General features: G+C 42.3%; 1 protein-coding gene and 1 pseudogene across 1 annotated transcript; both read left to right on the top strand.

The window, feature by feature from the left end:
- The first annotated feature begins 622 nt into the window (after positions 1–622).
- On the top strand, positions 623–21,202 carry RAB33B (RAB33B, member RAS oncogene family). Its single transcript, XM_061384174.1, has 3 exons — positions 623–1,317; positions 1,450–1,717; positions 18,420–21,202. The coding sequence occupies exons 1-3, from the start codon at positions 623–625 to the stop codon at positions 18,858–18,860; spliced, it is 1,404 nt and encodes a 467-aa protein (XP_061240158.1). The 3' UTR covers positions 18,861–21,202.
- On the top strand, positions 1,724–16,943 carry LOC133228588 (large ribosomal subunit protein eL33-like; annotated as a pseudogene).
- Positions 21,203–23,944: the final 2,742 nt, after the last annotated feature.

The following is a 23,944-nucleotide window of genomic DNA, read 5'->3' as shown; positions in this document are numbered from 1 at the left end:
AGGCTTTTGCAAATTGCTGCAGCTCGGCATACTCAGCTTTTACTACTAATTTGCTCTGACCACATTTTCATTTTATGGACTGAAATGAGCAGTTTATTTCCTTTCCTAGGGCTTTTGGTTCTCTGTTGTTCCCCTCATACTATTTAAGGCATGCCATGTCTTCCTCGCCATAGTCCTTGAATTTGCAAACTATGCGCTCAAACAGAAAACAAAACACCCCCAAACTCCAGTCTTGTTATCCGAAAACAAAACTCCTCACAAAAAGCAGTATTTTTGGACATTTTGGAACCATTCTATGACTCAGTGTATGGTAGGTTTCCTCGGAAAACTCTCAGTGATCCGGAGAATCCTCTTTAAGGCTGGGTGATCTCGTCTATTAATATTTTCCTGAGATATATGGCTAAAGACAACTCTGTGTGCTCCGTAATATTCAACGGCTACATCATCGTCACCCAGACACGAGGACGTAACTTGGGCACAGTAGGTTATATACTCTCATGAGAGAGGCCATCTAGTACCAGCTCCTGGGTTCAACGCCACCAGGCGGCCCTCCTGTGATCTTCTGGACGCGGGCCTTGGGCACCTGAGTCCCGCGGATATCGGAACATTGCTTCGGCGCCTAATGAAATTCTCCGCGCGAAGGCGGCAGGCGGCTTCGAACTCCCGCCTGCTCACTGACAGCCCTGCTCCTGCCAAGACCCAAGTTCCGCGCGGCCGGAGCTCGCCTCTAAGAGTTTGCCGCGCCCAAGGCGCGGGCTTCTGGCGGCGCCTAGCGCCCCTCAGCCCCGGTCGCTGTCTCATCTCCCGCGATCCCGAGAGTCCAGAGGGAGCAGGGAACGCGGAATCGGCCCCCAGCTGCAAGCCGAGGGGACCCGCCTCCACTTCCAAGTCCAGGGAGCCCAAACGGGAAGCCAAGGGCAGCGCCGGACGTTCCGGAGACCTCACACGTCCCCGTCGGGCCCACGCCAGCGTCGAAGCGGCTCTCCCGCCCTCTCGCGAGAGAGTGCCTGGTGGTACCTCCTTCCTTTCAGCTTTCTCTCCCCGCCCCCAGAGTGCTCGCGCGGCTTCCTCCCGGGGGCGGGAGCCTTGGACGTGGCGGGGCCGGGACAGCCAGGGTGCCGGGCCCGAGGCGGTCTGCTCGGCTTCTCAGCAGCCGGCCTTCCGCGCCACCGACAAGCCCCTGACAGGCCCAGTGCCTTCGCAGGTAGACGGGCCCCGGCCTGACGGACGCTGCGGTGGAGCCGTAGGCCGGGCGGAAGGGTCAGCGAGCCTGGGCTGGTGGGCACCACACCTGCGCGGGCGGAGGCCGGCAGGAAGGTGCGCACGCGCGCTGCCTGCGGGAGGGCGGTGGCTCCGGGGACGCCGAGCAGCGAAACCCACGGGCTGGGCGCGCTGGGTGGCGGTGGCGTAATCTCGCAGCCTCTTAGCGTCTCCTTCCCTCCGCCTCAGTTTGGGGCGGGTCAGGAGAATGGCTTCGGACATAGAGTCGTCGCTCGAGGCGAGCTTCTCATCCAGCGGTGCAGTGTCAGGGGGCTCAGGGTTTCTGCCACCGGCTCGCTCCCGCATCTTCAAGATAATCGTGATTGGCGACTCCAATGTGGGCAAGACGTGCCTGACCTACCGCTTCTGCGCCGGCCGCTTCCCCGACCGCACCGAGGCTACGATCGGGGTGGATTTCCGAGAACGAGCGGTGGAGATTGATGGGGAACGAATCAAGGTGAGCGGATGGGAGACTGTCGGGAGGAAGGTTATCCCGGGATGACACGTGTGCCAACCCCTTCGTGGGTTAATTGCTGGGGCCCGGTATAGGGCGTGCGCTTCATCTTTTCTCACGCTGATGTGAAGATGGGAGTTGGAGATTGGAAGGATTTGTATATAGCAAACTTCTAAGGCAATGTTTCTCAAACTTTATTGTGCATGAGATTTACCTGGGTTTGTTTGTTTGTTTTTCCCCAAGTAAAGATTCTGATTTGGTCAGGTCTCCGGTGTTGCACATCAGCTAGTCAGTGGAGCACACACCGAGTAGCAAGCGTGTAGGACTGACTTATGGGCCGGGTTCTCACGTGTTGGGAGTTAGTGAAGTAAGGCCAGAGGAAATATAGTGAAATTTCTCAGGCATGGGAATTTCATTTAGTAAATATTATTTGTTAAACATTCATTTGAACACTGCCCTAGGTTTTGTGGAAGTAAAACCCCCGTTGTCTTTGAGGAAGTACCTAGGTATTCTCTTGCATGCAGTTTTGTTACAGTAGTTTCCAGATGACACTGAGTTGTTTAGAAAATTATGTTTTCTTGTTGAAACATTCTGTAGCTTGTACTTGGTTCCTCAGTGGGTTGCCACATTCTTGGTGCCACCCTCTTTTGAGTCTTAAGTCTTACTGGCGGCTCCTGAGACTGGAGAACACAGTAAAAGTGGAGAAGGTAGTAAGCTCAGAGCCACGCCTGGGATTCTCAGGGATTGAAATGGAAACATTGGAGAATAAGGCATCAGTGACCAGACTGAGGCACCTTAGACACACTTCTTCACTCTGACTGATGTTCAGCCACCTGCTGATACAATCCCTTAAAACAGGTGGACTCGAGGAACTACTCTGCCTTCCTTATACTGTGTTTTTTTATTTATTTATTTTTTGCTTTAAATTAGGATGTTCATCTTTACCTCAGTCCACTGTGGGGGGAAAAATAGGCTCACTTCATTCCCACACCCACATTCTTCAGACATGAACAATTTAGTTTTTGGTTCTCCAATCTAGGGGCTTCCCTGGTGGTGCTAGTGGTAAAGAACCCACCTGCTAATGAAGGAGACATAATGAGAGTTGGGATCAATCCCTGTGTCAGGAAGAGCCCCTAGAGAAGGACATGGCAACCGACTCCAGTATTCATGCCTAGAGAATCCCATGGACTGAGCAGCCTGGTGGGCTACAGTCCATGGGGTCACAAAGAGTCTGACACGACTGAAGCGGTGTAGCATAGCATAGCAGAATCTCTGGCCCATCTCCCCACCCCCAAAGGGGTTTTACTGCCAATGATAGTAAAGGAGAAATAGGGCTGAAAAGGCATCAGTCCTCTGTAGGCCCTTTTGCCGTTTAATCTTAGCTTTAATTTTTCATTGTCCCATTCAAGCTGGGAATGGTGGTCTTTTGGATGCACTGTATTAGGGAGTTAAGAAAGATCTGCATACATTGCAAAGAAAAGGGTAGAATAAAAGGCTGACTATTTTCCATCAGAATTAAGTTAGGCCCAGGAACCTCTGGGGGAGGAAAATAATAGGATTTCTGAGGTTAGAGGGGGAGTTTGTTTGGCAGAAGGAGTTCTGAGAGAAATTGCCTGGGTTTTGAAGCCCAGCTGGCCTGGCTCAAATCTGAACCTATGAAAGGGCTACGTGTCCTTCGTAGGGAGATCAGCATTACCTAGTTTTCAGTATAAAGTCTCACATCCCAGGAACCGTCTCAGTCTTAGGCGAATTGGTGTGGTTGGCTAGTCTGGTGGTTAGGCAGTTTCTTTAATCTTTCAGAGTCCGTTTTTCTCATCTGAAAAATTGGGACCATAGTACCCCATCAGGCTCACATGAGGGTTAGATGAGAACAGATAGAAGGTACTTGGCTCAGAGTCAGTGATCTTGAGAAGATTCTTCTCCCCTGGTGGTTTAACATCATGATTTCTCTTTGGCACCATCAATTCTATGATTGCACAACCAGAGTGAAGCAGAGATCAAGTAGGGCATAGGCAGACAGCTGAAGGGAAGGTGAAAGTGAAAGAAAGTGAAAATGAAGTCACTCAGTTGTGTCTGACTCTTTGCAATCCGTGGACTGTAGCCAACCAGGCTCCTCCATCCATGGGATTCTCCAGGCAAGAATATTGGAGTGGGTTGCCATTTCCTTCTCCAGGGGATCTTCCCAACCCAGGGATTGAACCCAGGTCTCCCACATTGCAGGCAGACGCTTTAACCTCTGAGCCACCAGGGAAGCCCAATGGAAACAGGATAGTAACAAAGTAGAGGGACTGGAGGCAGGCGAGGAGTTGGGGTTCAGTGACCCTTTACCTGCCTCCAGGTTGCCATTTACACTTTAGATCACAGATGAATCAGGTGCAAATTTAAGAGAGACTTATAGCATATTAAACATATGAACTATGTCCAGTGTGTGACATCGAAGGCTTAGCTTTCAAGATTGGTGCTGGCGGTGATAAGTGAAGCAGAACCTCAGATGGGATGAATCTGGGAGCACAGAGTTGATCCTTCTGGTTGAGAGGAGCAAGGAGAAAACACTTTTCTCTGTGATTGTCCTTCCTGAGCTTTAGCCTGACCTCATATGTTGATAGGGCCCCTGAGTTGGTATCCTAGTTGGTAGAGAGGCTGGATTTCTTTTTCTTCTCTCTAAGGCCTTATCTGTTGACTTGTACTTCCAACTGTAAGACTTGAGAGGTTTTTATTGTGGTCAAAAAGATTACAGAGATTTCTGTAATAGAAAAAGATATGAGTATTTTGGTGGGGGAAAAGTTTAAGGTGTTTTTTTGGTGTCTTAAAAAAAATGAAGTGATATAGAATAGCTTTATTCCATATATTGCTGCTACTTTTTTGTTAACCTATATTATGTTTTAAGTGCTGCTGAGATGTTCATATTATCTCTTTGGAGCATTGTAAGCCTAACCTGAAACGACATTTCTTCTAACTTTTCATCTTGAAGTGAAAGCTGGAAAGCTCTGTTACTTTATTATTTATTAGTAAGTAGACATTATTTTTACGTGTTTGGTAAAAGTGAGAGGTTGTGTTAAATGTTTTGTGGACTGTAAATTTTTCAGAAAGCGTATCTTATAGCAGTGCTGTTTCAGAATCACTTAAAATGTTTTATAAAATGTGATAAAGTCTGTTTGCTATTCTGTTCCTGAGTACTATATATGTATAATGGAAAGTGTAAAATCTTGTTTGGAGAATTTGGAAAGTTGGATAAAATTATATAGTTAATTCCTTAAATAAAAATACATTTGGTATTTAAATCAAGGTATTTAATCCTTATGCTCCTTCTGTCTCTGTGTATCCTCACCATGGAAGCTATTTTCCTTTCATATCAGCACGTGACAATGTCAGACACCAACAGAATCATTCTCTGTCTCTCACTAGGGATCCTCAGTTCCTATTTGAATATTGGGATAGCTTACCTGTCATTTGTAGTGAATGAGATTTTACATGTTAAATGCAAGATGTTAATATTAACTAGATAAAAATAATCAGGGCCTCTCTCTCCATAGGTAAAGCAAACATTTAATGAGTAAACGTTTAATGGAAAGAAGACATTTTGTTAGACAAAAATAATTATGATACAGTGCAGGAATCAGCAAACCATGCTTGAGGGCTAACTATGGCCTGCTGCCTGGTTTTTTAATTCATTTTTCTGTTTTTTTTTTTTTTAAGTGAAATATGGTTGATATACAATATTATGTTAGTTTCAAGGGTCCTACATTGTCATTTGCTATTTGCATACATTATGAAATGATCGCCACTGTAAGTCCAGAAACCGTCTGTGCCCTGCTGTCTGTTTCTCTGTGGCCTGCAAGCTGAGTTTTACATTTGCAGATGACTGGGGAAAAAAGAACCACAAGAATAAGATTTCATGACAAGTGAAAGTTACATGAAATTTAAATTTCAGTGTCCATAAATAATAAAGTTGTATTGAAACACAACCTGGCTCATTTGTTTATATATTGTGCTTGCTTTTGCACCACAGTGGCTGAGTTGAGTAGTTGTGACAGAGACCGTTAGGACTGTGAAGCCTTAGATACTTAGTACTCTGACCCTTTACAGGAAAAGTTTGCTGACCCCGATACACTGCATAGATGATTTGCTGTCCTACACAGGAATAAAATTTATATACCTAAAAAGATGATTGAGGGCAGGAGGAGAAGGGGGCAACAGAGGATGAGATGATTGGATAGCATCATTGACTCACTGGACATGAGCAAACTCTGGGAGATAGCAAAGGACAGGGAAGCCTAGTGTGCTGCAGTCCATGGGGTCCCAAAGAGTTGGACACGACTGAGCGACTGAACAACAACCACAACAGAAAGATGACTAGCAAAACCAGGCAGTAGGTGACTGCCAAGTTATTTTTGGATGTTAGTGGAGGGCTCATTCTCACTGGAGGGATATTTTGATGAGTAACATTAGCAGGATGCTCCAGCAGGATTAAAGTTTCCTGTGGAAAAGTGGCAAGTGAGAAGAATTGCATAGGTGTTGGTAGCAACATTTCTGAAGAGTTTCTGAACAGCTAGAATCTAAATTTCATTTTGTATGTGTGCTAAAAAGTCCAAGTGTTTTAGGAAGATAAATGGGGCAGCGATTGAGGATGAATCCTGAGTGAGCCTGATTCTTCCCCTTGATGAACTGGTTTTCTGTCTGCATTCTCTCCTTTAGTAGACTCTTGACTTTGGGTATCACTTCTATGAAGGTAACTTCCAAAGCTTTGTTTGGCCCAGCCCTCACTCCTCATCTGTCCCTCTGTGTTCCCTATTGTTTTGTCTGCTAAGTCTGCTAGGTCGCTTCAGTCGTGTCAGACTCTGTGTGACCGGATAGACGGCAGCCTACCTGGGACTCTCCAGGCAAGAACACTGGAGTGGGTTGCCATTTCCTTCTCCAATGCATGAAAGTGAAAAGTCAAAGTGAAGTTGCTCAGTCGTGTCTGACCCTCAGCGACCCCATGGACTGCAGCCTTCCAGGCTCCTCCATCCATGGGATTTTCCAGGCAAGAGTACTGGAGTGGGGTGCCATCGCCTTCTCCGCTATTGTTTTGTAGACATGGCTATTTGGATAAGCCCTCCCTCACCTCAAAATTCTGGGGTGGGTTCGTCTTTCCTCTCAAATCTGCCTCTTCTGTTGCTCCTCTACGTGACCTACATGGTCCAGATGTTGTCCTCCTCCTTCTGGAGGCCTCACCATTCTTTGCTCCCTAAATCCAGTTAGTTTTCTACATGGATGATTTCTCTCATCCATTCTTCTTTCAAAATCTTAGTTCATTTTTTTCACTCCCTATACAATGGAATACTCCTCAGCCATAAAAAGGAACAAAATTGTGCCATTTGCTGAGATGTGGATGGACCTGAAGACTCTCATACAGTATGAAGTAAGTCAGAAAGAGAAAAACCAATAACATAAATTAACACATATATGTGGAATCCAGAAAAATGGTACAGATGAACCTATGTGCAAAGCAGATGGGGATTTATTATGCTCTGCTCTATTGTAGCAGTTCAGCTCATCTCCCAACCCCAGCTGTCAATTAATTTGTTGTATACATTGTTGCCAAAATGCCAGATTAATGTTGCTCTTTAGGGAGAGTAATCTCCCCTGCCTCAGATGCCCAGAGTAGTTCTCCATTGTATTGTAAAAAGTTCCAACTTTTAAAATTAACATAAGACCTTCCTTCTCTTGCTCCAGACTGCTTTTCTAACTTAACTCCCCCCACCATTAATTCCCTTTGAGTACTCTATAGTCCAGCCAATTATTTGCTTATCCCTGTTTTCCTGTTGCATTTCCCACTCTTTGCCTGGAATAACCTCCCTTTCCATATTTCACCACGTGTAATTCTTCCTGATTCACCTCAGTGTGTCTCTGTCAGGAATCTCCCTACCTCTCATTCTCCTTTCTATTTCTTCTTTCTCTCAGCTTCCTTTAGCACCTTACCTGAGTCTTTAAATCTCTGCTGTTTGTACTATATGTGTGTCTGCCTCCTTTATTAGGTCTTACTCAGTTTTATTCAGGACAGAGTCCATGTCTGATAATTCCATAGACATCTTCCGGAGTCCAGCTCAGTTCTAAACTATATAGGGCTCAGATAAGTGTTGCATATATTGGAAACGGGAGATCAGTTGGTAGCCTGCTCTGGAAATCCAGATTTGGGGTGATGAGGGAAGCTAATGGAAGGAAACAGATGACATGAGATATTTTGATGATAAAGCCAAAAGGCTTCAGTAACTGGCTTTTTGTGAAGAGGAGGAGGACTCAGATGGCTGAGGTTGTGGATCTGATTGACTGAAGGTAGATCGCACAGAGTCGGACACGACTGACTCGACTTAGCAGCAGCAGCAGCAGGTAGTATCTTTAGTAGGGATAAGGAGTATAGACTTCCCTGGTGGGCTCAGATGGTAAAGCGTCTGCCTACAGTGCGGGAGACCTGGGTTCAATCCCTGGGTCAGGAAGATCTCCTGGGGAAGGAAATGGCAACCCTCTCCAGTATTCTTGCCTGGAAAACCCCATGGACGGAGGAGCCTGATAGGCTACAGTCCACGGGGTCACAAAGAGTCGGACATGACTGAGTGACTTCACTTTCATGGAAGATTGATTTTTGAGAGGCTCTGTAAAAAAAATTTTGTGTTAATCATTTCTTTGTTGAGATGGTGTTATATTCAAATGGAAATGTTGGATTGGCAGCTAGAAGTGTGGAACTGGAGGAAATAATCATGACTATGACGGTGAAGTTGGGGAGCATAGGTAGATAAAGACAAAATGCCCAGTGTAGTTAACATGCTTAGAGAGTGGACTAGAACTTGGCTTCAGAGTGTAATGAAGAGGATATACCATGAATGCTGAACCCAAATAGAAATCAGATTATTTACCCTTCTCCATTGTTTTGTCTTAATCTTTATTAAAAGTAATCCAGTGTTTATAAGTCAAAGAGTATTTTATTTTATAAGACATCTTACACCTTACCTAACTAGAATTAAATTGAGAATTCATCTTAGAAGTGGTGATGGTGCAGTATTGTAATTAGCCTCCAATTAAAATTTAAAACAATTAAAAAAGTGGTGATGGTGGTTAGCAAGATACCAAATTGGTCCTCTTGATTTGATTTGCACTGGAATTCAGTGAATGGGAGTATTGACAGTTGGGGTACCCTAAAAAGGAATCTTAATCTATGACTCCTTAGCTCAGAAAACTGGGATATTTGAGTCTGGAGTGGTTTGGTCTTGAGTCCTGTATGGTATAAGCAGTCTCCATTTTCACAGACCCAAGCCATTCCACTATCTGAAGGATCCCTGGAACCAGGCCAGAGCTCCCATTGTTCTTCCAGCCTGATCAGAAGCCTGTGATTCTTATAGCTCTTCTTTGAAAAGTAGCAACATTGGTGTTTGTACTCAGATGTGAGATGTGATGGAATTACTAATTTTCCAGGGATCTTTCATCAGTAGTTAAGATCTTTTGTTTTAGAGTCTGTGTCAGATTTCTGTACTTAAATTAGCTTAAGCAAAATGAGATTTTTTTTCCCCCACATAGCTGAAAACTCAGAAGAAAGTACTTTTTTTTCTGTCAGTTCTAACACCAGTACTAAAATGGAGACTCAGAGATTCTGCTTGGGGACTGTGACATATGCCCATCCCCAAACTGTGGTGGTGACATAGGTGTAGGGATGGGTCACGTGCCTGGCTGGGGGTTCACGTGAGTTGAAGGCAAGGGAGGGGTGGTTCCCCAAGGAAAATGAGGTGCTATTAACAGTACCCGGTGAAGAGCCAACTCACTGGAAAAGACCCTGATGGTGGGAAAGGTTGAGGGCAGGAGGAGAAGAAGGCGAAGCAGGATGAGGTGGTTGGATGGCATCACTGACTCAACAGACATGAGTTTGAGTAAAGATGGTGAAGAACAGGGAAGCCTGGTGTACTACAGTCTACGGGTCGCAGAGAGTTGGACATAAAGACTGAAAAGCAAACAACAATAAACAGAATTGGGGTTGTATGCTAGACTGGGAAAACCAACACTCATCTGTAATAGAGTCACTCAGCCCAGATTTAAATCCTGGCTGTAAGACCGTGGTAGTACAGCTCTTTCAACCATCTTGGAACCTGTGGAGGCCTGCTGGGAACAGGACTTCTAGCACAGCTCTTAATAATATGTCTGGAAGACTATGATCCAAAGCCAGATTTGCCGGCTGTAAGCAGGGTCTCCGGACCCAGAGGGATCATACAGCCCTTTGTAAAATTGAAGATGTTTGTGCTCAAGATGAAACTGAAGTCTGTCTAGGCAAGAGATGTACTTATGTGTATAAAGCAAAAACAACATAACTTCTGGTGGAAAACCTAAGAAAAGCAGAGTTATATGGGGAAAGGTAAGTGGCTCTTGTGGAAACAATGGTGTGGCTTGTATCAAATTCTGAAGCAACCTTCCTGTTAAGGTCATTGGATGCAGAATCCCTGTGATGCCATCAAGGATTTAAATTTATCGAACAGAAAGTAAAAGTGTGGATTTGTTTAAAAACAAAAAAAAAGGCTTTGTAGCATAACCGAATCACTGTGGTGTACACCTGAAACTAACACAATTTTGTAAACCAATTAAACTGTAAACTGTACTTCAATTAAAAAAAAAGGCTTCATAGTCTCTTTGTGTCCTCAGGTGAGTTACACAGCCTTAGTAAACCTCAAATTGCTCATCTGCAAGGTTGAGTAATTGTTACATTCAGTTCAGTTCAGTTGCTCAGTCGTGTCCGACTCTTTGCGACCCCATGAATCGAAGCACGCCAGGCCTCCCTGTCCATCACCATCTCCCGGAGTTCACTCAGACTCATGTCCATCGAGTCAGTGATGCCATCCAGCCATCTCATCCTCTGTCGTCCCCTTCTCCTCCTGCCCCCAATCCCTCCCAGCATCAGACTCTTTTCCAATGAGTCAACTCTTTGCATGAGGTGGCCAAAGTACTGGAGTTTCAGCTTCAGGATCATTCCCTCCAAAGAAATCCCAGACTGATCTCCTTCAGAATGGACTGGTTGACTCTCCTTGCAGTCCAAGGGACTCTCAAGAGTCTTCTTCAACAACAATTCAAAAGCATCAATTCTTCGGTGCTCAGCTTTCTTCACAGTACAACTCTTACATCCATACATGACCACAGGAAAAACCATAGCCTTGACTAGACGGACCTTTGTTGGCAAAGTAATGTCTCTGCTTGATTAAATAAGATAGTGCTTGTAAAGGACTTAGCATAGTACCTGGAACATGCTTGGGCTGTGCAAACCTCAAGTAAATATGAGTAGTTTAAGTTCAGTTCAGCTGCTCAGTCGTGTCTGACTCTTTGCAACCTCATGGACTCCAGCACGCCAGGCTTCCCTGTCAATCACCAACTGACGGCGCTTGCTCAGAATCATGTCTATTGAGTTGGTGATGCCATCCAACCATCCCATCCTCTGTTGTTCCCTTCTTCTCCTGCCTTCAGTCTTTCGCAGCATCAGGGTCTTTTCCAGTGAGTCAGTTCTTCGCATCAGGTGGCTAAAGTATTGGAGCTTCAGCTTCAGCATCAGTCCTTCCAGTGAATATTCAGGACTGATTTCCTTTAGGATTGACTGGTTTAATCTCATTGCGGTCCAAGGGACTCCCAAGAGTCTTCTCCAACACCACAGTTCAAAAGCATCAATTCTTTGAGTGAACACTAATACCTTCGGGAGAGATGGTAATAATGGAAAATGCATAAATAAGCAGAGAAAGAATAGGGAGGGAAGACAGCTAAGATTGCTGTTTCCAAATTATGTGTATTCTTTACTCTTAAGACCACAGCTAATGAAAAGAAAAGAAGATGAGCTCATTATGTTATGTAAATTAGCCCTGATTTTAAGGTTAAAGCAGGCTTTTGAAAAGGTGAATGACTGGATCAAGGTCCCACAAATTGGTGGCTGGGCTGGAATTTACAGCCCAGCTCTTGCTTCCTTTCTCTCCTAAGTCAGCAGACTTCCTATCTCTTGCATTATGCTATAATTAAATTCTTCCTTTAAAGTATTTCTAGTCACACAAAATGTGTCACTTCTCCTTGTTAGGGAAGCTAAAATTTATTTTTAAAATTTGCCATGTGGATCTATATGTCAGATGTACATATTACTACTCTGTACAGTGTGCTAAAAGGAAAAAGAGTTCTGTTACAGTGTTACTAATACTAGTTATGATGTTGATTTACATCATCAAGCTATTAATAGAAGCTTTTATGTAATCATCAGATGATCTCTCATATAGGCTGCTTAGAAGCAAAAATAATAAAAATGTGTTCTTTGAAAGAACAGTGCCATGCTTAGTCACTCAGTTGTGTCCTACTCTTTGCGACCCCATGGACTGTATAGCCTGCCAGGCTCCACTGTCCTTGGGGATTCTCCAGGCAAGAATACTGGAGAGGGTTGCCATGCCCTCCTCTGGGGGAATCTTCCTGCATTGCAGGCAGATTCTTTATCATCTGAGCCAAGACTGGGTAGCCTATCCTTTCTGCAGGGGATCTTCCTGACCCAGGAATCAAACCGGGGTCTCTTGCATTGCAGGCAGATTCTTTACTAGCTGAAAGTGAAAGTCACTCGGTCGTGTCCGATTTTGCGACCCCATGGACTATATAGTGCATGGAATCCCCCAGGCTAGAATACGGGAGCGGGTAGCCTTTCCCTTCTCCAGGGGATCTTCCCAACCCAGGTATCGAACCCAGGTCTCCCGCATTGTGGGCAGATTCTTTACCAGTTGAGCCCCAAGGGAAGCCCAAGAATACTGGAGTGGATAGCCTATCCCTTCTCCAGCAGATCTTCCCAAGTCAGGAATCAAACTGGGGTCTCTTGCATTGCAGGCGGATTCTTTACCAACCGAGCTGTTACCAGCTGAGCTACAATAAAAATGTGGTCTTTGAAAGAATAGGGGAAGAGGAAATTTGATAGCTGATCAAAGAAAGAAAGATCATTTGGGCTAATACTGTATCTTCTTTAGTCAAGCAAAAAAGTATTAAATCAGTTTGCCAGATCATTTCTCATTTTGGTAATAAAACTACTAAAAAGAGCTTTCACGAATAGTAAGAAACTTTTCTTAAGATTTAGCAAACAGATTTGTATTGGAACTTGATACTTAGATTTAAAGTAGGGATTCATGAAATATTTTTAAAGTATATTTTATGTTGTCTTTATAGTGTCTCAAACGGGAGAATATCGTGTAAAAGCACCTTTGAGCCATTCTCTTTCCTAAGATATTAAGTATTAAATTGGGAAAAATTGCTCTGAAAACACTTCCTAACTTAACATCTGCCAGACAAAAGCATGTCACTTGCTTAGTTTCCAAAATGTCATTTTCTCTTCTTTTCTAAGCATTGTGAACCACTGCACTCAGAGCTAAACCTAGAGATTTTTCTAGGTTATCATAGGTTTGTTCCCCATTGGCCCACTGGGGAGCTGTATCTGCCTCTCTTTCAGAGATAGTTCTCTCTACCTTCGTGGCTGACGGTTTTTATCAGTTGTGCTGTCCTCTCTTTGCTGAGGCTCTTGGCCCTCACCTCAGTGCAGACCTGAGAGGCAGCAGACAGCGTAACAGTGTGTCCTAGGCTTTCACTTGTTCTAGTAATTCAGTGAGTGAAATTTTGAAGCTTCCTTTTAAATTCAGTTCACTCTCTGTATCTATGGGAGAATATTTGGGGAAAAAAAATTTCCCAAAGCAAAACTTGAATTTGCCCACTGCTGGCAACTGTTTACATAGCATTTACATTGCATTAGGTATTGTAAGTAATTTAGCGATGACTTAAAGTATACAGATGTAAGTTAAATGCAAATACGATGCCATTTTATATAAAGGACTTGAGCATCCGTGGATTTTGGTGTTAGATTTTGGTGGGGGTTCCTGGAACCAGTCCCCCATGGATACTGAGAAACAGCGGTATTTCTTTGTAAGTGACTCACGAACATAGTATATACTTTTAAGGCTCTCCGGTAAAGTGTGAGATGTTATCCCATACTTCTTGTTTCCTGGAAGTCTTGATATGATCAGAATGTTTTGAGTAAGATTGATGGGAGGAGGCTTATTGTTGAGTCAATCCTAGCTTAAACAAACAGTTTTCTTAAGGCTGAATATCCTCATCATCACCACTTGCATTTATTGAGGATTTTCACAGTTCTTTGAGACAGGTCTAAATTCTGCATGATTTTTTTTTTTACTTTAGTTTGTTAAAACAAATGTATGTTTGTTACAGAAAACAGAAAAGTAGAAATAAAGGGGGAAATTTGCCTTAAATGCAACCATTTAAAAAATTACTTTTAATTGGAGGATAATTGTTTTACAGTATTGTGTTTTTTTCTGCCTTTTATCAGTATGAAACAGCCATAGGTAATATATATGCCCCCTTCCTCTTGAACCTCCCTCCCACCACCCACCCCATCCCCCTCTCTAGGTTGTCACAGTGTACTGGGCTGAGCTCCCTGCGCTGTACAGCGACTTCCCACCAGCTCTCTGTCTCACAGGTGGTAATGTGTATATTTCAGTATATTTCAGTCCTGCTGTCTCCATTCGTCCCACCCTGTCCTTCCCCTGCATGGTCTATTCTCTATGAAAGACAACCATTGTTCCTGTTTTGGTCTGTTACCTTCTTGTGTACTTTTAATTTTTTTAACTTAAATATGTCCTCTGCTTAAAACGTTATAAATCATTATTCTTCATCGATGAAATGAATTTTGAATACTTGAGCTGGGAAAACGTTATTAAAAGAGGAAGACGTCAGTTCCAGTTCTTTGGACGGCTTTTATGTAGACCATCCAAATTATTCCCAAAATATCTTTCTGAATGTTAAAGATACAGTTTGAAGTGGGATTTTTTTTTCATTCTAAAAAACTGAGATATTTAAGATTTGTGCTTTGAAAATAAACCATTCAGTGGTTTTTAGTGTATTCACAAGCCTATATCACATCATCACTTATGAATTCCAGAACATCTCACCAGAAAGAAACCACTTATCTATTATCAGTCACTCCTCATTCTTCCCGTTCCCTCGGACCCTGGCAACCACGAATCTGTTTACTCTCTCTGGAGACCTGCCTTATAGTGGACGTTTCATACACATGGAATCTTATGACGTGTGGTCTTTTGTGTCTGGCTTCTTCATCCATGTTGTAGCATGTGTCAATATTTCACTCCTTTTTATGGCTGAATAATGTTCCATTATATGGATATATATTTTATTTACCCATTCATAAGTTGGTGGGTATTTGGATTGCTTCCACCTTTTGAAAGTTCAACATGTTGGTCGCTCAGTTGTGTCCGACTCTTAGCAACCCCATGGACTGAAACCTGCCAGGTTTCTCTGTCCATGGAATTCTCTAGGCAGGAATACTGGAGCAGGTTGCCATTCCCTTCTCCAGGGGATTTTTCCAACCCAGGGATTGAGCCAGGATCTCCTGCATTGCAGGTGGATTCTTTACCAGTATAGTGTAAACATAACTTTTATACGTGTAGGAATAAAAAATTCAGTAGGAAACCAAAAAATTAATGTGACTTGCTTTATTGTGATATTTGCTTTATTGCAGTGGTCTGGAACTGAATCTGCAATATCTCCAGGATATGCCTTATATTATATTTCTACCTTGAACAAACTTAGACTTAGGAAGAAAGGGAGACTATTTCAAAAATGGATACATTTGGACTAAGAAGAGCTACCATAAAAAAAAAAAAAGATGAAAAAAAATCAGAACTGAAAAATTAAGATAGCCTGGGAGTGGTGATCAATATTTCCATCTCTAACTACATGTTTAAAGTGTATTCATTAATTCATTACATTTTAGTTAAGCAGTTACTGCCATGTTTCAGCACTTCCTCTTTTATATACTACTTACTTTGGGGGCCATCTACAGTATCCCCTCAGTTTTCCTCTCCTTTGGTATTGCTTTCAGTTCACTCACTCAATCATGTCTGACTCTTTGCCATTCCATGGACTGCAGAATGCTGGGCTTCCCTATCTATCACCAACTCCTGGAGCTTTCTCAAACTCATATCCATTGAGTCGGTGATGCCATCCAACCAGCTCATCCTCTGTCGTCCCCTTCTCCTTCTGCCCTCAATCTTTCCCAACATCAGGGTCTTTTCTAATGAGTCGGTTCTTTGCATCAGGTAGCCAAAGTATTGGAGTTTCAGCTTCAACATCAGTCCTTCCAATGAATATTCAGGACTGATTTCCTTTAGGATGGACTGGTTGGATCTCCTTGCAGTCCAAGGGACTCTCAAGAGTCTTCTCCGACACCACAGTTCAAAAGCATCAATTCTTCGGCGCTCAGCTTTCTTCACAGTCCAACTCTCACATCCATAGATGACCACTGGAAAAACCATAGCTTTGATTAGATGGAGCTTTGTTAATCTGCTTTTTAATCTGCTGTCTAGGTTGATCATACCTTTTCTTCTAAGGAGCAAGCGTCTTTTAATTTCATGACTGCAGTCCCCATCTGCAGTGATTTTGGAGCCCGAGAAAATAAAGTCTGCCCATTTCCATTGTTTTCCCATCTATTTCCCATGAAGTGATGGGACCAGATGCCATGATCTTAGTTTTTTGAATGTTGAGTTTTAAGCCAGCTTTTTCACTCTTTTCTTTCACTTTCATCAAGAGGCTCTTTAGTTCCGCTTTGCTTTCTGCCCTGAGGGTGGTGTCATCTGCATATCTGAGGTTATTGATATTCTCTACAGAAGTCATCTATTTAGGCTTCCATACTCGGAGTATCTATAAATAATACAAGTCTTTCAGTTAAAAATTATCTAGGGGACTTCTCTGGTGGCAGAGTGGATAAGAATCGTCCAGCCGATGCTGGAGACACAGGTTCGATCCCTGGTGCTGGAAGATCCTATGTGGGTCAGAGCAGCTAAGCCCATGTGCCACAATTACTGAAGCCCGCTTACCTAGAGCCCATGCTCCGCAACAAGAAGCCCCCACTTGCTGAAACTAGAGAAAGCCCATGTGTAATGATAACCCAGCACAACCAAAAATTAAAAAAAAAAAAAAGCTATCTGAGCATCTCTGTCCCTGGTCTTTTCCATTGTGATTAGTACTCTCATCATTTAATGTTTCTCAGGAACTAAGCAGGGACACAATAAATTCCATGTTTTAAGAGAATCATAACACATGACTTGTATTTAGCTTTAGATATCATTCCCCCCCGCCACCCCGTATTTCCATTGGGAGGTATTGGAATATTTTTATTGGTAGAGATGTTTAGGTAGATGGTAGAGATGTTTAGAATAGATAAGTGATTTCCTAGTCATTTAAATTTTTTTAAAGGGGCCTGGATTTTGTCAGATGTATATATATGTTAGACAAGGCTGTGGTCCTAGTGTGATCAGATTGGCTAGTTTTCTGTGATTATGGTTTCAGTGTGTCTGCCCTCTGATGCCCTCTTGCAACACCTACCGTCTTACTTGGGTTTCTCTTACCTTGGACGTGGAGTATCTCTTCACGGCTGCTCCAGCAAAGTGCAGCCGCTGCTCCTTACCTTGGACGAGGGGTATCTCCTCACCGCCACCCCTTCTGACCTTGAATGTGGAATAGCTCCTCTAGGCCCTTCTGCGCCCGCGCAGCCACTGCTCCTCGGGCGGGGGTAGCTCCTCTCGGCTGCTCCTGCGCTGTTGAAGCCTGGTACTCTCGGCTGCTGACCCTGACCTCGCACGTGGGGTAACTCCTCTTGACCGCCGCCCCTCGGGCATGGGGTCCTCCCGGCTTCTGCCCCTGACCTCGGACATGGGGCAGCTCCTCTAGGCTGGGCTGTGTGCGCTGTCGCAGCCACCCACGCTATGTCTAGTCAAGGCTATGGTTTTTCCTGTGGTCATGTATGGATGTGAGAGTTGGACTGTGAAGAAAGCTGAGCACCGAAGAATTGATGCTTTTGAACTGTGGTGTTGGAGATGACTCTTGAGAGTCCCTTGGACTGCAAGGAGATCCCACCAGTCCATTTTGAAGTTCAGCCCTGGGATTTCTTTGGAAGGAATGATGCTAAAGCTGAAACTCCAGTACTTTGGCCACCTCATACGAAGAGTTGACTCATTGGAAAAGACTCTGATGCTGGGAGGGATTGGGGGCAGGAGGAGAAGGGGACGACAGAGGATGAGATGGCTGGATGCCATCACCGACTCGATGGATGTGAGTCTGAGTGAACTCCGGGAGCTGGTGATGGACAGGGAGGCCTGGCGTGCTACGATTCATAGGGTCGCAAAGAGTCAGACACGACTGAGCGACTGAACTGCACTGAACTGATATATATGTTCATGTGGGGGCTAGACCTCATGACTTTTCACATCTATCCTAATTCTACTATTTTAAATTACATGAATGAAAGGCAGGGAAGGGCATATTGAATTTGTGGAAATTAGACACAACATGTTTTTAAAATCTGATATCTGTTTCTTTTAGCATTTAAAATCAATTTTTGAGGTATAATTTTTCCAAACAAACTTGACTTACTGAATTAAAGTGCTAAATTGAAGTACTTGTTCTGCCACTTGTGTTAATCATGAACTGACTGGACTAGTATCATGACATTTAAATCACATAAATAACACCAAAAGGGCACTTTAGAAGGGAGCAAAGTAGTATAAGTGAAGCAGCACAAAGGGCCGTGCGAAGGTAGTGAAATTTTTCTGTGTGTGTAACTGGATGAAATTGTCAGTTTTTCTCTTCTTTTTCCCACTTCCAGATCCAGTTATGGGACACGGCGGGACAAGAGCGATTCAGAAAAAGCATGATCCAGCACTATTACAGAAACGTGCACGCCGTGGTCTTCGTGTATGACATGACCAACATGGCGAGCTTTCACAGCCTGCCGTCTTGGATAGAAGAATGCAAACAGCATTTGCTAGCCACCGATATACCACGGATTCTTGTTGGAAATAAATGTGACTTGAGAAGTGCCATTCAGGTACCCACAGACTTGGCACAAAAATTTGCTGACACACACAGTATGCCTTTGTTTGAAACCTCTGCTAAAAACCCCAATGATAATGACCATGTGGAAGCTATATTCATGACCTTGGCTCATAAGCTTAAGAGCCACAAACCCTTAATGCTTAGTCAACCCCCCGATAACGGAATTACCCTGAAGCCTGAACCAAAGCCTGCAATGACATGCTGGTGCTAAATCACAGTCTTTATTACAGTATCTAATATTGACTAAAGAAATACTTCTGAAGTATGACAGTGATAAGTCATAGAATTTAATCTCAGATACAATGGATCATCCTGACACGTTGCTGTTTATCATTGTTATGCTTATTTTTGTATTTTGTGTCTACTTAATCAAGTTTGTCGCTGTGACACCACAAGGAAAAAGTTTTCAGGTGAGGTTGAAATGAAGCAATATTAGGATGAATCAGAACATCTTTGCGTTGAGAGCTCAAGGAGGAGGCTTCATATGAGAGCATAATGGGATTTTTAAGAGTCAGTGGTTGTTTGATCCTGTGTTCCTGAAATTGAAAAAAATATATTAAGGGTTTAGGACACTTACTGGTATGTCCTTTGAATAGGAAGTATTCTCAATAGGATAAAAACTGGTATTTGCCTCTCCATAGAGTTCTTTCTTTGTATTGTTAGTATATTAACTGCATTATTATTGGTACATTTTAAGAGCCAAGACTTCAGATCTGGTGGCAGAAGACCTAGAATGTTTTCTGGTTCTCAGCCCAGAAAGAATGACTTTCCCAACAGTCCTAGATGTTTGATCTTTATAATCAGTGTCAGTCAGGCCTATAAAAATATCATTATTATTTTTAAAAAGAGTAATTCTAGAAAATATGCAGAAGTAAATCAGATTATAATGCAAATGAAATGACATCATAAGGTGCTTTATACTTTACTTTGATATATTTAAATAGTAAAAACTAACTGAAAGATTTGAGATGTTATAGTTTAGGGGAAGTAAGTGGACATGGCTCCTGGCTGCCACCAGAGACCTTCCAATCCCTGGCTGTCAGTCATTTCAAGCTGTGTGTCTGACATAGGATCTCATGCTCCCCCCATCCCCAGTCAACTCAATGCCTAAATGCAGTCATCCTCTCTTCCATTTGGATTGTAACTCTGAGGGCATACCTATAATTGCTGTGAGTCTACATTTATTTCTGTAATAGAATTGTGTCATAATCTATAATCTTTAAATTTTATGGTCACAACAAACTACTCCTCCTCAGTATGAAAAATAAATTAGGTATTAAAAAATATCTAGCCAATCCCTCAGTGATGGAAGGAATATTTTAGAAAGTATTTTACCCTAAATACTTTTGTTTTGAATGTAAGACTTTGCACATAGGAAATAATAAGCTTGCATATGAAGCTATTATATGAATGGAATGTAAGCCATGAACTCTAACTGAAGTGTGCACATTCACTAATTCTGAAAGATTGCTGAATTTACCATTTTAGAGGAAATTAAGCTGAAAGGTGATTATACTTAAAATATTTTCAGAATGTGGGAAACCAATGAAATATGTGATCTAATCTAGAGTTTTTTCCTTAATCATCATGGTGGTCCTGGCTGAGTAATTTAGTTATAAAAACAAGATAATTCTATTACATAAACTAACTGAAGATAATAATTAGAGGAAATAGTTACTCTATTTTAAACACGAGACCTTAAGGAAAGAGAAATTGTCTTTGTTTTTAATGAGATTAATCCATTTTTCTTATCATGCTAGAATTAAAAGTGGTTTGACTTTATCTAAATTGATATTAATTTGTAACTATTTTTATAGCAAAACAATGACAGCTGTTACAATTGTTGTGGGTGTTAACAGTTTTTTAAAGAAGGGAATCTGTTTATTGCTTATCAAAACATTTTCTAAAGTGGGGGAAGAAAGTTTACAGACTTTCCAAGCACATTTATGTTTTTTCAGTGCTGTTTATTAATAATTTTTTAAAAAGTAATTTAACTTTATTTCTTTTTGTAAGGAGTTAGTAGTAAGTATCCTTTAAAGTTCTCTAAAAGGACTTATTTTTTCCACTTTAATATTTATTAATTTAAAAATATTTGTATCCCATTTGTGGTGATTTGTTGTTTTAATTTTCTCGATACATGTTTTCATTTTTAAAAAGAACATACTTACCAGTTGAATGGGGATGAAGCTTTTAGATATTTTCCAAAATATTTATAAAACACCAACTATTGACAAATCACTTCCAAAATGGTGGCTGTTATTAATTTTTAAAGCACAAGTCACAAGTTTTATAACTTCTGTGCGAGTTTATTTTAACTGTGTCCTTTAGTTGAAAACCTCAGATATGTTTTGGAAAAGTCATAGTTTGGGAGAACACCAAAGGAAGCTAATCCAGGCTGTAATATAGTTCTTAATGACAGTGCTTTATTGACAGTATGTTGCTAATACATTTCTTCATGAAATCTAAACCAGAGTTAAATAATTTTGTTGTGAAATAGCGTCACTGTAATTTTGCCCTCATGAAGTTCAATAAACCAGCTTTGACATAAGGAAATTGTAGCTTATTTTCTTTCTTTGGCTGAGTAGAAAATGAAACCAAAAAAAAAGTTTCTTTTTTTCCCTTGGCTTCTAGGTAATGTGTAATATACTAAACAAACAAAAACACTCATTTGAAAATTTATTTGGAAATACATTCGAGGTTAAAGAAGGTTTCAGGTAAAAACCCTAAATTTTAAAATGAGCTGATAGGGTAGCTTTTTTATTTGTGAGGTTGAGTAGTCCCCCTTGTTTAAGAACAAACACTTCAGTGCAATTGGCAGATACCACAAGAGTGATTGACATTTCTATTCTAGATTTAGAGGTCAAAGGATTTAGAAAAATGAATAACTAAAATGTGTGAGAAAGAAGATGTGGCAAATGTAAAATTATAGTCTCTGTATTCAGATGACTGGTTTAGGAGAATGTGGACTGGGGCCTGGGGCCTCTGAAGTTCATACTGCTTTCCAGTTTATCTCGTATACGTTCCTCTTCTGTTCAAACACAAAATTGTGTTATTCATGAAAGACGGCTTTTTTAGTTGAATAATAAGACAATAGGTTGATCTTTTGGGGACAAACTTACTAGAGCCTGTGTATGTGCATGTCAGTCGCTCAGTCGTGTCCGACTCTTTGCGACCCTCTGGACTGTAGCCTGCCAAGCACCTCTGTCCATGGAATTTTCCAGGCAAGAATACTGGAGTGGGGTGCCATTTCCTCTTCTAGGGGATCAGTCTTCCTGACCAGGGATCAAACCTGAGTCTCCTGCCTCTCCTGCATTTCCAAGCGGATTCTTTACCACTGCACCACTGGGGAAGCCTCTGTGGCAAACGCTAATTCACTGCATTTGCTGAAATAACCTGATTTATCAAACATTTGTCAAGTACCTGCTATGCATTTTCCAGTTGTGTTGGGCGGTGAGCTGCATAGATGAACAAGATTGTCCTTGAAGAACTTAGAAAATAGTACATAAACCAGTAGGAATTCTACAATGTCATGTGGTAGATGTAATTAAAGAGGCAGATACAAAGGACGATGAGCACACAAATGGCATGACCTTGTGGCTCTGATGCAGAGGAGTGAGTGTGTGGTGAAATGAAGGGGTGGTCAGAACACTGGGAAATGAAACCAGCAAGGCAGGGTGTGGTTGAACCTCCAGGTTGCCATATGTAGTGGAATTAGGACTGACTTGGTTTAGGTATCAGAAGCTCAGTTCACGTCAGCCTACAAGGGGGCATTTATTGCCAGAGTCTGACTTGTCTGACTTTGGATCAAGCTGCATCCTTGTCCTGGAGTCTAAAGAAGAGCTGGGATGGAGCAGTTTCCTACCTGTGGGCTCAACTCACTGCACACCTTCATTTTCTTTCTCTACACCTTCATTCATTCTCCTTTATTACTGGATTTCTCCACTTTTCTGGTTCACTTGGCAGAAAACATGGCCACTGACCGCTTCTGAGCATTTTTGCATGCTGCAGAAATCCAAAGAGAAACTGTCAGTCCCAGGTCAAAATGTCTAGGATGACTTGGCTAGATTAAGGTGCCCAGCGTAAGACCAATAGCTAAGAAAAGATTAGTTACCAAATATCCATGTTTGGGGAAGAAGGAATTTTGGGGAATGGAAGGGAAAAAGCCACACAAAATCATTTGAGCTTTACTATTTAGACAATGGGTTGTTCAGTTGCTAAGTCGTGTCTGACTCCTTGTGACCCCATGGACTGTAGCATGCCAGGCTTCCCTGTCCTTCACTATCTCCCAGAGTTTGCTCAAACTCACGTCCATTGAGTTGGCAATGCTATGGCTAGAAAAAGCGTTTAAACATGAAATGCTTAAGAAAGCGTGCAAACATTTTAGCAAGGAAGTAAGTAAAACAATCAGACTTATGCCTAAAGTTCCATTGGCAAGGGGAAGGTTGAGAATGGAGACATGGGGGCCAGTTTACTGTAATAGCCTAGAAGAAAGAACTTCCAACTGAGGTGTTGACAGAACAATATGCCATACAGCACTTGTCTTCCTCTGGCTGGCTTATCTCACTTAGCACGAGGCCCTCCAGATTTATCCATGTTGTCTCAAATGTCGGGATTTCCATCTTTCTAAGACAATAATATTCCTGTGTGTGGGGTGTTTCCATACCTTGGCTATTGTGAATTAAGGATCCAATGAGTATGGTAGTACAGATCCTTTTGAGATAGTGGTTTTTTTGCTTTGTATACCCAGAAGTGGGATTGTTGGATCATATGGTAGGTCCATGTTTAATTTCTTGAGATAGCTCCATACTGTTGTCCATAGTAGCTGTACCAGTTTACATTCCCAGCAGCAGTACACAAAGGCTCTCTTTTCTCCACATCCTTCTTTTTGATGAGAGTCATCCTAAGAGATGTGAGGTGATATCTCATTGTGGCTTTGGTTTGCATTTCCCTGATGATTAGCGATATTGAGCACCTTCTCAGGTACCTGCCAGCCTCTGGTATTTCTTCTTGGAAGCATGTTCAGGCTCTTCTACTTTTACACTATTTACTTACTTTTGCTATTGAGTTGCATGAGGTTCTTGTGTATTTTGGATATTAACTCCTTATGGGATATGTGATGTGTCAAGTTTCTGCCATTCCACAGGTTATCTTTTAATTTGTTGATGGTTTCCTTTGCTGTACAGAAGCTGTTTAGTTTCACGGAGTCCCACTTGCTTATTTTTGCTTTTGTTGTCATGTAGTCATTTTGTTAAAGAAAAGGTCGACCAAAGTAAAATCCACCAAAAAGAAATCAGG

This window comes from Bos javanicus, chromosome 17 (assembly GCF_032452875.1).
Source record: "Bos javanicus breed banteng chromosome 17, ARS-OSU_banteng_1.0, whole genome shotgun sequence".
Lineage (NCBI taxonomy): Eukaryota > Metazoa > Chordata > Mammalia > Artiodactyla > Bovidae > Bos > Bos javanicus.
This window is presented reverse-complemented; position numbering and strand designations above follow the sequence as displayed.

Bases quoted from the DNA above. Each gene is read 5' to 3' on its own strand.
- RAB33B (XM_061384174.1), top strand. From the start codon at position 623: ATGAAATTCTCCGCGCGAAGGCGGCAGGCGGCTTCGAACTCCCGCCTG. The intron at 1,318-1,449 runs GTGCGCACGCGC...CCTCCGCCTCAG, and splicing joins GGGCGGAGGCCGGCAGGAAG to TTTGGGGCGGGTCAGGAGAA. The intron at 1,718-18,419 runs GTGAGCGGATGG...TCCCACTTCCAG, and splicing joins TTGATGGGGAACGAATCAAG to ATCCAGTTATGGGACACGGC.